The sequence below is a fragment of the Gossypium arboreum genome, chromosome 7 (genome assembly GCF_025698485.1).
Source record: "Gossypium arboreum isolate Shixiya-1 chromosome 7, ASM2569848v2, whole genome shotgun sequence".
Taxonomy (NCBI): Eukaryota; Viridiplantae; Streptophyta; class Magnoliopsida; order Malvales; family Malvaceae; genus Gossypium; species Gossypium arboreum.
In genome coordinates, this window is record NC_069076.1 from 104,886,935 (window position 1) to 104,899,189 (window position 12,255).

Consider the following 12,255-nt stretch of genomic DNA (forward strand, 5'->3'; position numbering starts at 1 on the left):
GCCGAGTCTTTCCTAGAAATTTATTACTTGTTTAGGGTTACAAGTAAAAGTCAACCGTACTTAGGTAAACGTATAATTGAGTCGAGCTGAGCCAAGTTTTAATACTCTTGAGTTTGAGCTTGAGCTTGATACTCCACTTGAGTTCAATTAAATAGTTATTTTTAAATTAGAGTTTGACTCAAGATATAATCGAGCTACTTGAGTTTGGCTTGATTATTATATTTGATAGAGTTAAGAGTTAGTAGTTAGATTAGTTAGACTATTAGTAAGTTACTTTTAATTTGTTAGTATCCGTTAAGTACTCAAGTCTCTCTGTTGGATTAAATATGTGAGTTCATTCATTAATGAATAGTGAGGTGAGAATGGCCTTTACATGCATGCATTAGTCTGATTTTAGCAATATTTATGGTTAATAATATATATTAAGGGTAATAATATAATTTAATAATATAAAAATATGAAAAAGTTCAATAAGACTTGCAAGTCGCTCAATTCATGTATTATTAAGCTCAAATTCGGCTCAATTGATAGCTTAAGCTCAACTTGATAATTACCCAATGCTAAACATTTCATTAGTGGCAAGGCATTCCCCCAAATGCCATGAACTTGTTGGCTCTCCTCGGAGTCGGGAGACAAAACCCAAAACTAAAACTGAGCATAAACACCTTAGGCAAAATACTTTCACTATTAAGGGACTCCTCGACTTCCTTAACAACACTCCAAAAAGATCTCTCTTTGAGTAAAATTGACATTCCCTAAACAAAGCTATTCAGATTTTACCTATCAAATTTTTTAAACTCAAGTTATTTCATACATGAGTCATTTTATGTTTGATCATTTTTATTTGAATTCTTAATTTTTTTAAGGTAAAATTAGATTTTCAATTTAAATTAATGAAGTGAAAATTTGGAATTGGGTCAAAATTGGCAAACTCATGGCAAATTATTTTCTTAATACATAAGCACAGTGAAGATGACTGAAACAAATGTGAAGTACTTTTTAGCTTTGATTCAGTTTTCACGCGGTTTCTACTTCACCCTTTCATATTTGACCATTTTTTACAAATTATTTTTGCCCAAACCGTTAACCATTTCTGTTTATAGAAAAACAAAATTAAGTCAATGGACCTAAATATTAGGTTAAAATATGTAATAACTCTATGTATTTTTTGAAACTTAGAATTTTGTCTTTATATTTTATTTTAATAAATTTTTATTTTATTTTTAAAATTCAAATTTTATTGTTAATATTGTTGATTTTCTTTTGGTTAAATTTATTGATGTGACATTTTAAAATTAAAAATTTATTTGATAGCTATGTAATTAAAAAGTGACGTTGTAATTAACTTAAATTTTTAAAAACTAATAATAGTGTTAATAGTTAGACCTGAATTTTGAAATATGAAATATAAAGGGATTAAATTGCTAAAAATAAAATTACAAAGAATAATTTTAAATTTTCAAAAAGTATAAATATTTATGACATATTTTAACTTTTTATGTCGATTTCATCATGCACAATTATTATATGTAGGTTTCAGGCCACCATATAAGATTATTTCGATTTTTAATTAGTTTGTGGTTTGTATTAATTTAATCCTATTTGATAATGTTTATACAATGGTTACATCTATTGTACTTGTCTTTTAAAAAATTAATTTCCAAATTTTCATCAATTAAATTTGTTGTACACTTGAATTTATTTATTTATTAATTAGAAAGAATGATGACTAAACGGCTATTATAAGAGACAATTGTAAATAGAGGTGCTAATAAGTTGAGTCCGGTTTAAGTATAATATTGACACACTTTATGTTAGTCTCAGTCAAGTCCAACTTAAAACATAAGCCGAAAACGTTATCCAAGCCAGTCATATTTGTAAATGCTTGATCCAAGTCTATCTTAGGCCTACCTATATTTTTAAAATTTTTAATTTAATAATTTTATATGTATTGTTTCATTGATATGCTAAGTTTATTAATTAATATAATCAAAATTGAAAATATATATATATATATATATATAAATTTAATACTAGAACCACATTATTGTTGGGCCCAACTCAATGGTCCATGGTCTTATCTCATGGATACCTTGAATAAACTAATGACAAAAACTGATCCAATAGAAAATACAAAGTTTTATTTCAAGTGGCCCCTTATTAATTGGGCTAGCAATAAATAATGGGATTGGGATATTTTAGGATATTTGATATATGAAAGATTTTAGATTCATATATTCTAATTATAAAATTCGAATAAATATAGATATTAACTTTCAAATATTTATTATTTAAATTTGTTTTATTATTATGGATAACAAACATAAATTTACAGATTACAGACATAAATACGTATTAGTTCATATAATAAATCCTTGAAACAAATTTAACATCATATATATGGTAAATTATACTAAAGGTTATTAAGTTATTAATAAATTCTTATAAACACGTAAATTACAAGATAATTATTAATGTTATTGATTTGAAATGTTTTTATCATGTTTCTCTTAATAGAATGATGATGTGACATTTTGACTTAATATTATACAAGTTTTATACTTAATTTATTTCTTGGATTAAAATATATATGTTTGATACTTTTAGATATTTTTTTAACAATCTAATAGAATTATAAAATATCTTAGAATTTTAGAAAAACAATTAATAATTTATTATCTTAAATTATAAAAACTATTTTTAAAACAAATATAATCATGCGAAATAATTCTAATAAAGAAAAAGTCGTAAGTTTTTTTGAAAGAGTTTATGAAAAATGAATAAAATTCCAAAAGAATACCAATAAACATAAGACATATAAAAATATTAATAAGTTTTCTTTTGGGAATCTTAGTCACATTATATATATGTATATTGAACTTTCATGAATTTTAATTTTTTTCCTAAATATAATTTAACAAGTTAAAATTTAAGAACAATAAGTTTTCAATTTTCTAGATTTTTAAATTCTTTTTGGAACTATCTTGAAAAAAATAATCTAAAACTATCGAATTAACGATTTATTAGTTATAAATCTAGGGTCAAATTAGATATGAGATCGTATTTGATATTTTAGTAGTATATTTTTTTATTTCACAAGCATTCTTACAAAATTGAAATGTGCCTCTTTTTTTAAATATCTATTTTTTAATATTTTACTATACTAAAATAACACATTTGTCAACCACTTGACCTTATTCGTGAAATCTAAAAACTCCGCTGACAGTGTACCAAATATTTTCCCATTATGTGTTAACCTTATATTATATTGATTGACATAGCTTATTATCATTTTGGTATGAGGTTAACGAAAGTTAACAAATAATTAACCAAAATGTTAAAACTTATAAATCGGCAATATTAGTGTCCATTTTATAACTTTCTATGGTTTGTTGATTGAGTCGAGAAAGAACATTTCATAAATTTAAATTTTGGTACGACACAATCCCGAATTGTATTAATAGTTGAGTGACCTCACACATATATGTGTTGAGGGGTGATGGATTGACATACTTTTACAAACCTCCATAATTTTTTGTATAATTAATATTTTAACAATTCAACCATGAAATATATAGTATAATTGTACATATCATCTATTTTCTTTCACATAAAACAAAAATTAAGATAATTTTAATTTACTCAATATTTGACATACATAATCTATATAAATAGAATGTAAATAATATGGTCAAATCATTAAAATATTACCCATACATATATATAGTTAAAATATGCTATTAGTCCCTGTACTTTTCCCAATTTTGGAATTCCATCCTTGTGCTTTTATTTTCAGATTTCAAAACACATGTCCAATTATTAACATTGTTAAATTTTTTCATTAAATTTGTGGTCTAACATTTTGAAATAAAAAATAGACTCGGTAGCCATGTAATTTAAAAAAAATTATAATGAACCTGATTTTAACAAAATAATTTCAATAATATTTAACAATTGGACCTAATTCTTAAAATCTAAAAACAAAAAAAAAACTAAAATCCTCAACATAAAAATATATGGACTAAATTCTAAATTACCCCAAAATTAAAAGCATGCGTCATCGTAGCTCCTCTTTCTATGGATTATATAATATCATAATTACCTACTTCATAAAAAAAGTCCAAAAGATAATGTGTAGCTGTTTCTATCAAAGGTTTTCAACATCACCATTAGCCTTTTTATTTAATTTTATTTTTTTCTATAAATGAACTGTTTTAAGATTAAACAAAAAAAAGCCAAATCTGTTTGAATAAAACCTAACAGTCTACCCTAAACCATCGGATAAGTTTGGTTTTATTTATTTATTTTATGTGTGTGGACCAAAATAAATAAAAATTGCTTAATGAAATTATTAACACATGAAAGTGACAACCAACTCCGAGTTTTAATATCACTTGCTTTGTTTGACGGTAACCTAGATTTGCCTGGCGATCACACTACAGCAAAACCCTGTTCTCATTTTATTATTTGAGAAAATCCAAAATCAAAGTCTAACCCTAGTGTTGGGTTTAGTTCCCTTTTAACTTTTCGTTTATATTTTTGAAAGGAGTTAAATGAAAATTTTCCCATTTTAACTCAAAGGGATTGGACCCTCCTTATCCTCGGGTTTCGCCATTAATTTTATAATTCATGAAGATTTATTTTTTTTCGAGGTTTGTGTCTGTCACTTTCTATATAATCTAAACTAGGACAAGACTCATTCATGACAATACTTAAATTAAATCTAAACCAAATTTACACATAGTTTAGTTATTACTTAATTGTATTTAGTTTTCAATGTAGAAGTTAAAAAGATTGCAATTATCTGAATGGAATGATATTTTTTATTTAATTTATAAATTTTAATAATATAAAAATATTTTATATTTAAGATGAAAATAACTTTAAAATACTATATAAAATTTAAATTTATTAAAAATTGGAAGCCGATGAACTAAATTGATTCTAATTGATAGAATTTGGTTTGATTTGATTATTTTAGATCAATTCAGGGTTTGTGTTTGGTACATTGACAATATAAATTTTTTATTACAACAAACAATCTTAAAATTTGTTATGTCTTTTTTTAAATATTTAAATATTTTACTATAACTTTCTAAAACACTTGTCAACCCCTAATCTGCTTGTAGGGTATAAAACTTCTACTAAAAATACACAAAAAATTTTCTCTTCAATTTAATTTTAAAAATCATAATACTGATCCGAATCAAACCAAACCATTATCACCCAAAACTTTATTACCAAACAACTATCTTTTCAAAATTTCCTTTTTTTAAGTATGTTTTAAATTGTTATTTTTTTTTATAAATAAAGGTAGTAGAAACTATTACAAACAAGTCATTTTGTCATAATCAATCCCTCTAAATCATCATGAATCAACTCCAAAACATGATTAGTTGGTAGCAAGAATTTGTAAAAACTTAGCTCCCATTTAAGGGCATGTTTAGCCAAAGCATCCACAACCTCTTTTAAATGATTTTAATCATTTACATCATAATTAACAGACTATATGCCAATTCTTTAATTCACTCACTTAAGTAATATGATCTTTTCAGTTTAGGTTAATTGTTTATTTTTGACTAAATTATAATGTAAAAATTTAAATATTACAATTTGTTATAAGTTCTGTATATTTAGAATTTAATCTCTATACTTTCATTTTTAGAAATTCAGTCTCTCTACATTTCAAACTTAAAAATTTAGATTCATTTGTTAACATTGTTAGAACTCTTTTGTGCTGGTCTAGCATTTTGAAAAAAAAAAACTTGGTATCCACATAAAATAAAAATAAAAACATTGTAACAGCTTTAATTTAATAAATAATTTTAAAGGTGCTAACGATTTTAAGAATTCACATCATCATTTTAATTAAAATAAAGTATTTAGAGTTAGACTAACTAATGGCATAATAAAAGTTGAGGTATCAAATTATATAAAAATAAGGTATATAGATTAAATTTCAAATTTGAGTAAAATACAAGGATCAAATTAAAATTTAACCATTTTATAATCTAAAATGTTTAGAGATTGAAATTAAAATTTACCGATAATGTTCTCATGTCCAGAAAAGGAAGAAAGGAAGAAAATGGAAAAGTGGGCATTTCTTTTATGGATAGTTATATAGATTATATGGATATAATAGAACAACACATTTTATTATAGGAACTGAACCGAATCAAATTAAATTTTTTATTAAAATTAAATAGGTTTAAATTTTAATAAATTTAATATTTAAAAATATTTTGAAATTTTTTTACTATTTTTGCAAAATAATTTTTTTTGAATTAGAACTGCAAATGGTATATTATTTATATTTATATATACCAAGATTTGGATGAAATATTGATCATGGGTCATGACCATGATTAAGATTTTGCATTGACATTTTAAAATCATGTTTGAAGACTTTTATGCAAGAAACCAGCAAAAGTCATCATCATCACATGTCCAAGAAATCTTTCAATTTTTTCCCTTCGTATAATTCAACTTTTTTCTTTTCGTTTTGGACTATATTTAAACATTACATTATCTTATTTGTCAAAAAAAAATACTTTACATAACTGGAAATTAAACCATAAACTTTGTACTTGCCTCTTTTATAATATAATAATCCATTCATATACCTAAAAGGATCAATATATTTTATAATATTTAAACAAATTATTTTAAGGTTTTCCTTTTTCTTTTTAATTGCCAAATATGACAATGGGCAAACGTCAAAGTGGGTCTTGCTGGAAAGTGATAAATTTAATGAGTCCAAACATTAGATTGTAGGGTAGGGTTTTGATCTTAATATAAAATAATAATCAAGAATATAGACAAAGCATTACATGTGTTATATATATTAGCATTCACTATAAAAGCAGGTCGTCGGTTGAAGGGACATCATTATTTATCACCATCAGTATTTAAATCGGGGCTGCGAACCAGACCTACCACTAACCATCAATAATGATAGCTACGTCATTTGGCTTCGGGTTTAAATATTTGTATTATGAAACATCCTATGTTCAGAATTAAATTGATATGGATATTATTGTTAATGTAATAAAATATATATTTGAGTATATTAAAATATATTATTTTTTATTTTTATGAGTCAGGAAGAAATTATAGATAATTTTAAATAATACATAAAAAAATAGATATAATTTGTATTTATAATGAGATTATTCAAAAAATACTAATTTAAATCTAAAATTCAAGTAGTAATAATCCTTCTCTCTATGAATCTAGTCCGAATTATAGTTAAAATATGTTAATCTAAATAATATTTGATTCTTCACTAACCTTTACTAATTTTAGATGATTGTGTCTTCTTTCTTAAATTCCTTTCTTTTTTAGTTTAGGATTCAAAATTAATAATTTTTAGTATGATGCGATTATATTTTATGAATAAAATTTAAGCTTTAAAATATATATTTTTATGATATAACTTTGTTATGTACATCAATAATAGATATTCCGTATAAAATAAAAGACATTAACATGCAATATTTACGCATTTTCATTCAATTAATAATTAAAAGGTATTTTTAAAAAATTCATTATTATTTTCATTCCAACTTTAATTATAATTTAAATTTTTTATCATTGTACTATTTTAATTAGATTTAACTATTTTAATAATATTACTTTGTTAATTAAATGAAATAAAATATTATCTAATAAATTAAAATATAAATACATAAAATTACCTACAACGTATATGAAATCAAATGACTAACGTATTTTTAAAATACCAAAAAAAACAATTTATTAAGATGAACAATTTGACAAAATAACTAAATTAATGTTGCAAATTTAAAATGCTTTGCTTAACCTACAAGTTAATGTAACGTAATTTGTTCTTTTTGTCATAAAAACATTTATATGGTGAGTCATATTATTGACCACTTAATTTTATCCCAAATATTTATATTTAATATATAATTTATTGTTTCAATAGTTTTTACTTGTTGATCAAGGCAGAGTTATTAGTGAATTTTATCTCAAATATTTATATTCAATATATAATTTATCGTGTTAAGCCTTAGCTTTTTAGTTAAGAGGAGGATTCGAGTTTCAAGGACAAAGACAGGGGTTGACAGTAATTTTAGCCTTAAAAATTAAAAATTAAATATTTATATATTTTTTAACTTTTATAAAATTATAAGTTAGTGTGATTGTAAAATTGCACTTTAATTTTATAAAAGAATTTATTTATATTTAATCCTCTAAAATAATTTTCGGGTTTTGTTTATGCAAGTACATATATATAATTTATGGTGTTTAAAAAAATAAATTTTTGTATTTTCAATTAATGTAAATTGACTAAATTTCCTTTATGGCAAGACATATTGTAAAAGTGGGTTAATGTTAAATTTTATATGGAAAAGGAAAAAGTATAAGATTCGACTGGTGGAATAAAAACAAAACCATTAAATAGTGAAACCTAAGAGTAAAGGTTGGGCATTTATTTGGGGTCATAAAAATAGACCCCATCTAACCCCACCTCACACTCTATTATTATTATTATTATTAATATTATTTATTATAATATTAAATAATTTTTAGTACACTCAGTTTCAAACAATTTAAATTTAAATACGATCCCATCATTTATTCAATCTAAATTTAAGTTAACTTAACTATATAATCTGAATTATCTAAATTTATAATAATTCGGATAATAAAATTTGAAATTATTATATTCGAAATGATTTAAACCCAATTGAAATGATGAAAGGTTAAAATCAAAGTTCAATTTTTCATAATTATTCCAAAACCACATCAAAAGACTAGAAACATGATTTGGTCTAGTTTTTTTGCACGTCCAAAATCATCAAACGACCCCACGGTTGCGTGTTACAAGTGTTTTAAAAAGAAAGGAAATATAAATTAAAATTGAGTAAATTACATTTGTTGTCACTTAATTATTAATATATTTATATTTTGATCATTTTATTTTAAAAAGTTAAAAAATAATTATTGAACTATTCAAAAATTTTCGTTCTAGTCACTGAATTATTCAATAGTTTTTGTTATTGGACTATTAGGTTTTTATTTTTCAAAAGTTCACCTAACGAGTTTCAAGTGATAATTCGACGATCAATATGGTAGGTTAATAACTATCGATAAGTAGAAGAACATACTTTTAGATCCAAATTGATCTGACAGCCTATGTTGGAGATTGGAAAAAAAAATTTAAATTTTAATTCGCAAATTTATAAAGTTAAAAGCATAGAAAAAAAAAAAGCTTAACTATAAAAGAGAATAAGAAAAAAAACTTTCTACTGATATAAATAGTGTAAACACAAAGTTATACAATAATAATTTTAATAGCTCGATAATATAAATAAAATTTTTAAATAATTTAATAACAATTTAATAATTTTTAAAATTAATACCGATAAAATTAAAAATGAGTAAAGTAAAAATCTTTCCTTGCTTTGCTTTGGTTCCTGTTTTTTTGCTTTCATAGATTATTATTATTTCCTTCTATACATGATAATTCTCACTATGGCCCACACTTGACTATGAACTACAAAATAAATAAAATAAAAGAATAAAACACTTTGGATTTTAGTATGAAAAGAAATAAAATTGCGAATTTTCATAAAAAAATCTTCATCAAGGATTTTGAGTATGTTGACTTTGGATTAAGCTCTGAAGTGTACTTGGGAAAAATCTTTGTTAAAAATGTGAGTGTTTTGACTTTGGATTAAGTTTTTAAGTGGTTAAAAAATAAAATAAAAAAATCTAATCGAATTTGCTTAAAAATCGAACCCTAATTGAACATGATTCCATCTTTAATTACTAATTTTTTTTAATTCGATTCATAAATCAATCAATCTAAAATTCCAACCTACCTAACATGAATCCTATATATTAATCTGATAATCAAATTATACACCACCGAATGACGTTGCTGTTAAAATTTGGTCCTCACTCAAAAAAAATTTATGCATGAAACATCACTCAACAATCAATTATAAAATAGGGTTTCTTCTATCGTACTCAATACCAAAGTCTATGGAGACTACATCACTAACAATAAAAATAAATATTTATAACACTAATATTTGGCAAAATATAGATTGCATTAACTTGCAAGGACCATAAAAGAGCATACATAAGCTCTAAAATTTTACAATATTTAATTACTATTTTTTAGTACAAATAAGAAAGATTAGCAACTTGGATAATCATAATTCAAAATACTTGATAAAAAGCACAATATCAACCATTACAATAACCCCCTTGCTTGCTTACCCTATACAAAAAAAAAAAAAAAAAGAGCTTAAGCTTCTTTTTTTTTTTTTTAGAATTTTCAGATTTCTTCTTCTTCCTTTTTAACCTTTTTAGAGGCTATATTCACAATGAAGAAATCTCATAATAGATTAAAAGTTAATTAAATAAAAAAAAAAAAAGATTTTAGTTTCACTTTTAGTTTACCAAGTCCGAAACCCAATTCAAATCCGGACCTCCGGAAGATTGATCCGGGTTAACCCGCTCCAATGAATTTTCTTTACTCAGTTTCTCGAACATCTTTGCACGTAAGTCACGTCCGGATTCGACCCGTTCCATTACCGGTTCTTCTTCACACACTTTATCCCATGAATCCGGGTAGCTGATACCTGGACGGGTTAAGTTTCGGGTCGGAGTACTGGGTAAGCTGCAGAAACCGGGTCGGATCATTGCTGTTCTGGGGGATCCGAAACTGGAAGGTGACGAAGGGGAGCAACAGCCAACTTGGGTTTTCCAGGACTTGACTTTTCCTAGCTGTAAGTTCCTTAAAGAGGTCACCATCTCGTTAATGGAAGCCGAACCCAGAGAACGGCTTAGCGACTGAGCCATCGGCGAGACCGGAGGGGAAGAGCAAGACTCAGCACGGGGACTAACCGGAGGTGAGCCAGAACCAGGTGAAGACCAAAACGTCAGCGATTTACCACAAGGTGAACCGTCGTAAGTATCAGTAGAGCTTACGAGACGGAGCTGGTCAGGAGTATGAGCAAAGAAACAAACCCGACGACGACAACCCGACCCATCTTTACACGGTTGAGTCCGGTAACGAGCCGGGTGAAGCCAACACTCAAAAACCCCATGAGCGAACTCACATGAATCCCCTTTCCGGCAGTTCCCTTTACGAAAATCCGGGCATGCAGTACCCGAATAATGATACTTCCTCGGATCCCTCCGACGAGCTTTTTCACCGGGATGGGCGTACGGACACTCGGTCCAGTCATGAGACCGCCCACGAGCACACCTCCGGATTTTGAACTCGTACATCCTGAAATGGTCACAGGAATAAGCATCGACCGGTGAATCCGGACTATCCAAACCCGGAAACTCGGAATCCAACTCAACATCTGGCCCGTTCGATGGCAAATAACGTTGTAAAGCCGATAACGCTTCATGGAGGTAAAACGGGTTGCCGTTACTGTTCAAGTTGTTGTCGGTTGCATTGTAATGGATAGGAGAGTAAACTACATCCGTCTGATCATCGTCGAGATCAGGCCAAGGTGGTACGTGGACGGTTGGATTTGGACGATGAGTTTCTCCAAGCATCATTTTTTTGGATTGTAAGATTTGTATAGGGAAATACCGGCAAGTTTTGGATGCTTATAAGCAGAAGCTGGGAGTGGAAAGTATGGTTGTTTAACTGTGGTTAGTTTTATATTAACCGTGGTTGGTTAAAAATCTAGGAGCTACTATAAATTAAGTTTTTAAAAAAGTGTCCACTTTCAACTGCGGTAAAAAATGATCTAGGTGCGGGTAATGTTGGAGTTACTGCTTTGTTATTTAAGCCGACATGAATGTTCACTCGTTTGACAGCCACGTGTTGGATTCATTTTAATGCTGCCAATGAAAAATATATGTAAAATTAGACTCTATTAAAAATCAAATTATATTTTGTCTCTTTTATTTAAAATTAATAAATTATTTCCTTCTACTAAAAGTTTTATTCACTTCTATCATTAAAATTTGGTGACGATAGAATAATTAGATAATTACACATAACATGCTATTTATACCTCATTTTAACATATATAAATCAGTTTTAATTGTTAAAATAGATATAATATTTAACAAAATGACTAATTTTCTCTTTGATATAACTTATAAAGACCAATTTTTCATATTTTTAGTAGATAATGCAAAACACATTCTAACTTTTAATATAAATGTCTCTATGATATTTTTACCAAAAACTATATAACTTTTTTTTATAGAATACATAATATATAAAAGTATTTATTTTTATACACATTC

General features: G+C 26.2%; 1 protein-coding gene across 1 annotated transcript; it reads right to left on the reverse strand.

Moving 5' to 3' along the window:
• Positions 1-10,063: 10,063 nt before the first annotated feature.
• Positions 10,064-11,869, reverse strand: LOC108459542 (zinc finger CCCH domain-containing protein 49). Its single transcript, XM_053031209.1, has one exon. It carries the CDS (start codon positions 11,551-11,553, stop codon positions 10,429-10,431), a length of 1,125 nt encoding a protein of 374 aa, XP_052887169.1. The 5' UTR covers positions 11,554-11,869; the 3' UTR covers positions 10,064-10,428.
• Between the last annotated feature and the right edge of the window lie 386 nt (positions 11,870-12,255).

Bases quoted from the DNA above. Each gene is read 5' to 3' on its own strand.
- LOC108459542 (XM_053031209.1), bottom strand. From the start codon at position 11,553: ATGATGCTTGGAGAAACTCATCGTCCAAATCCAACCGTCCACGTACCA.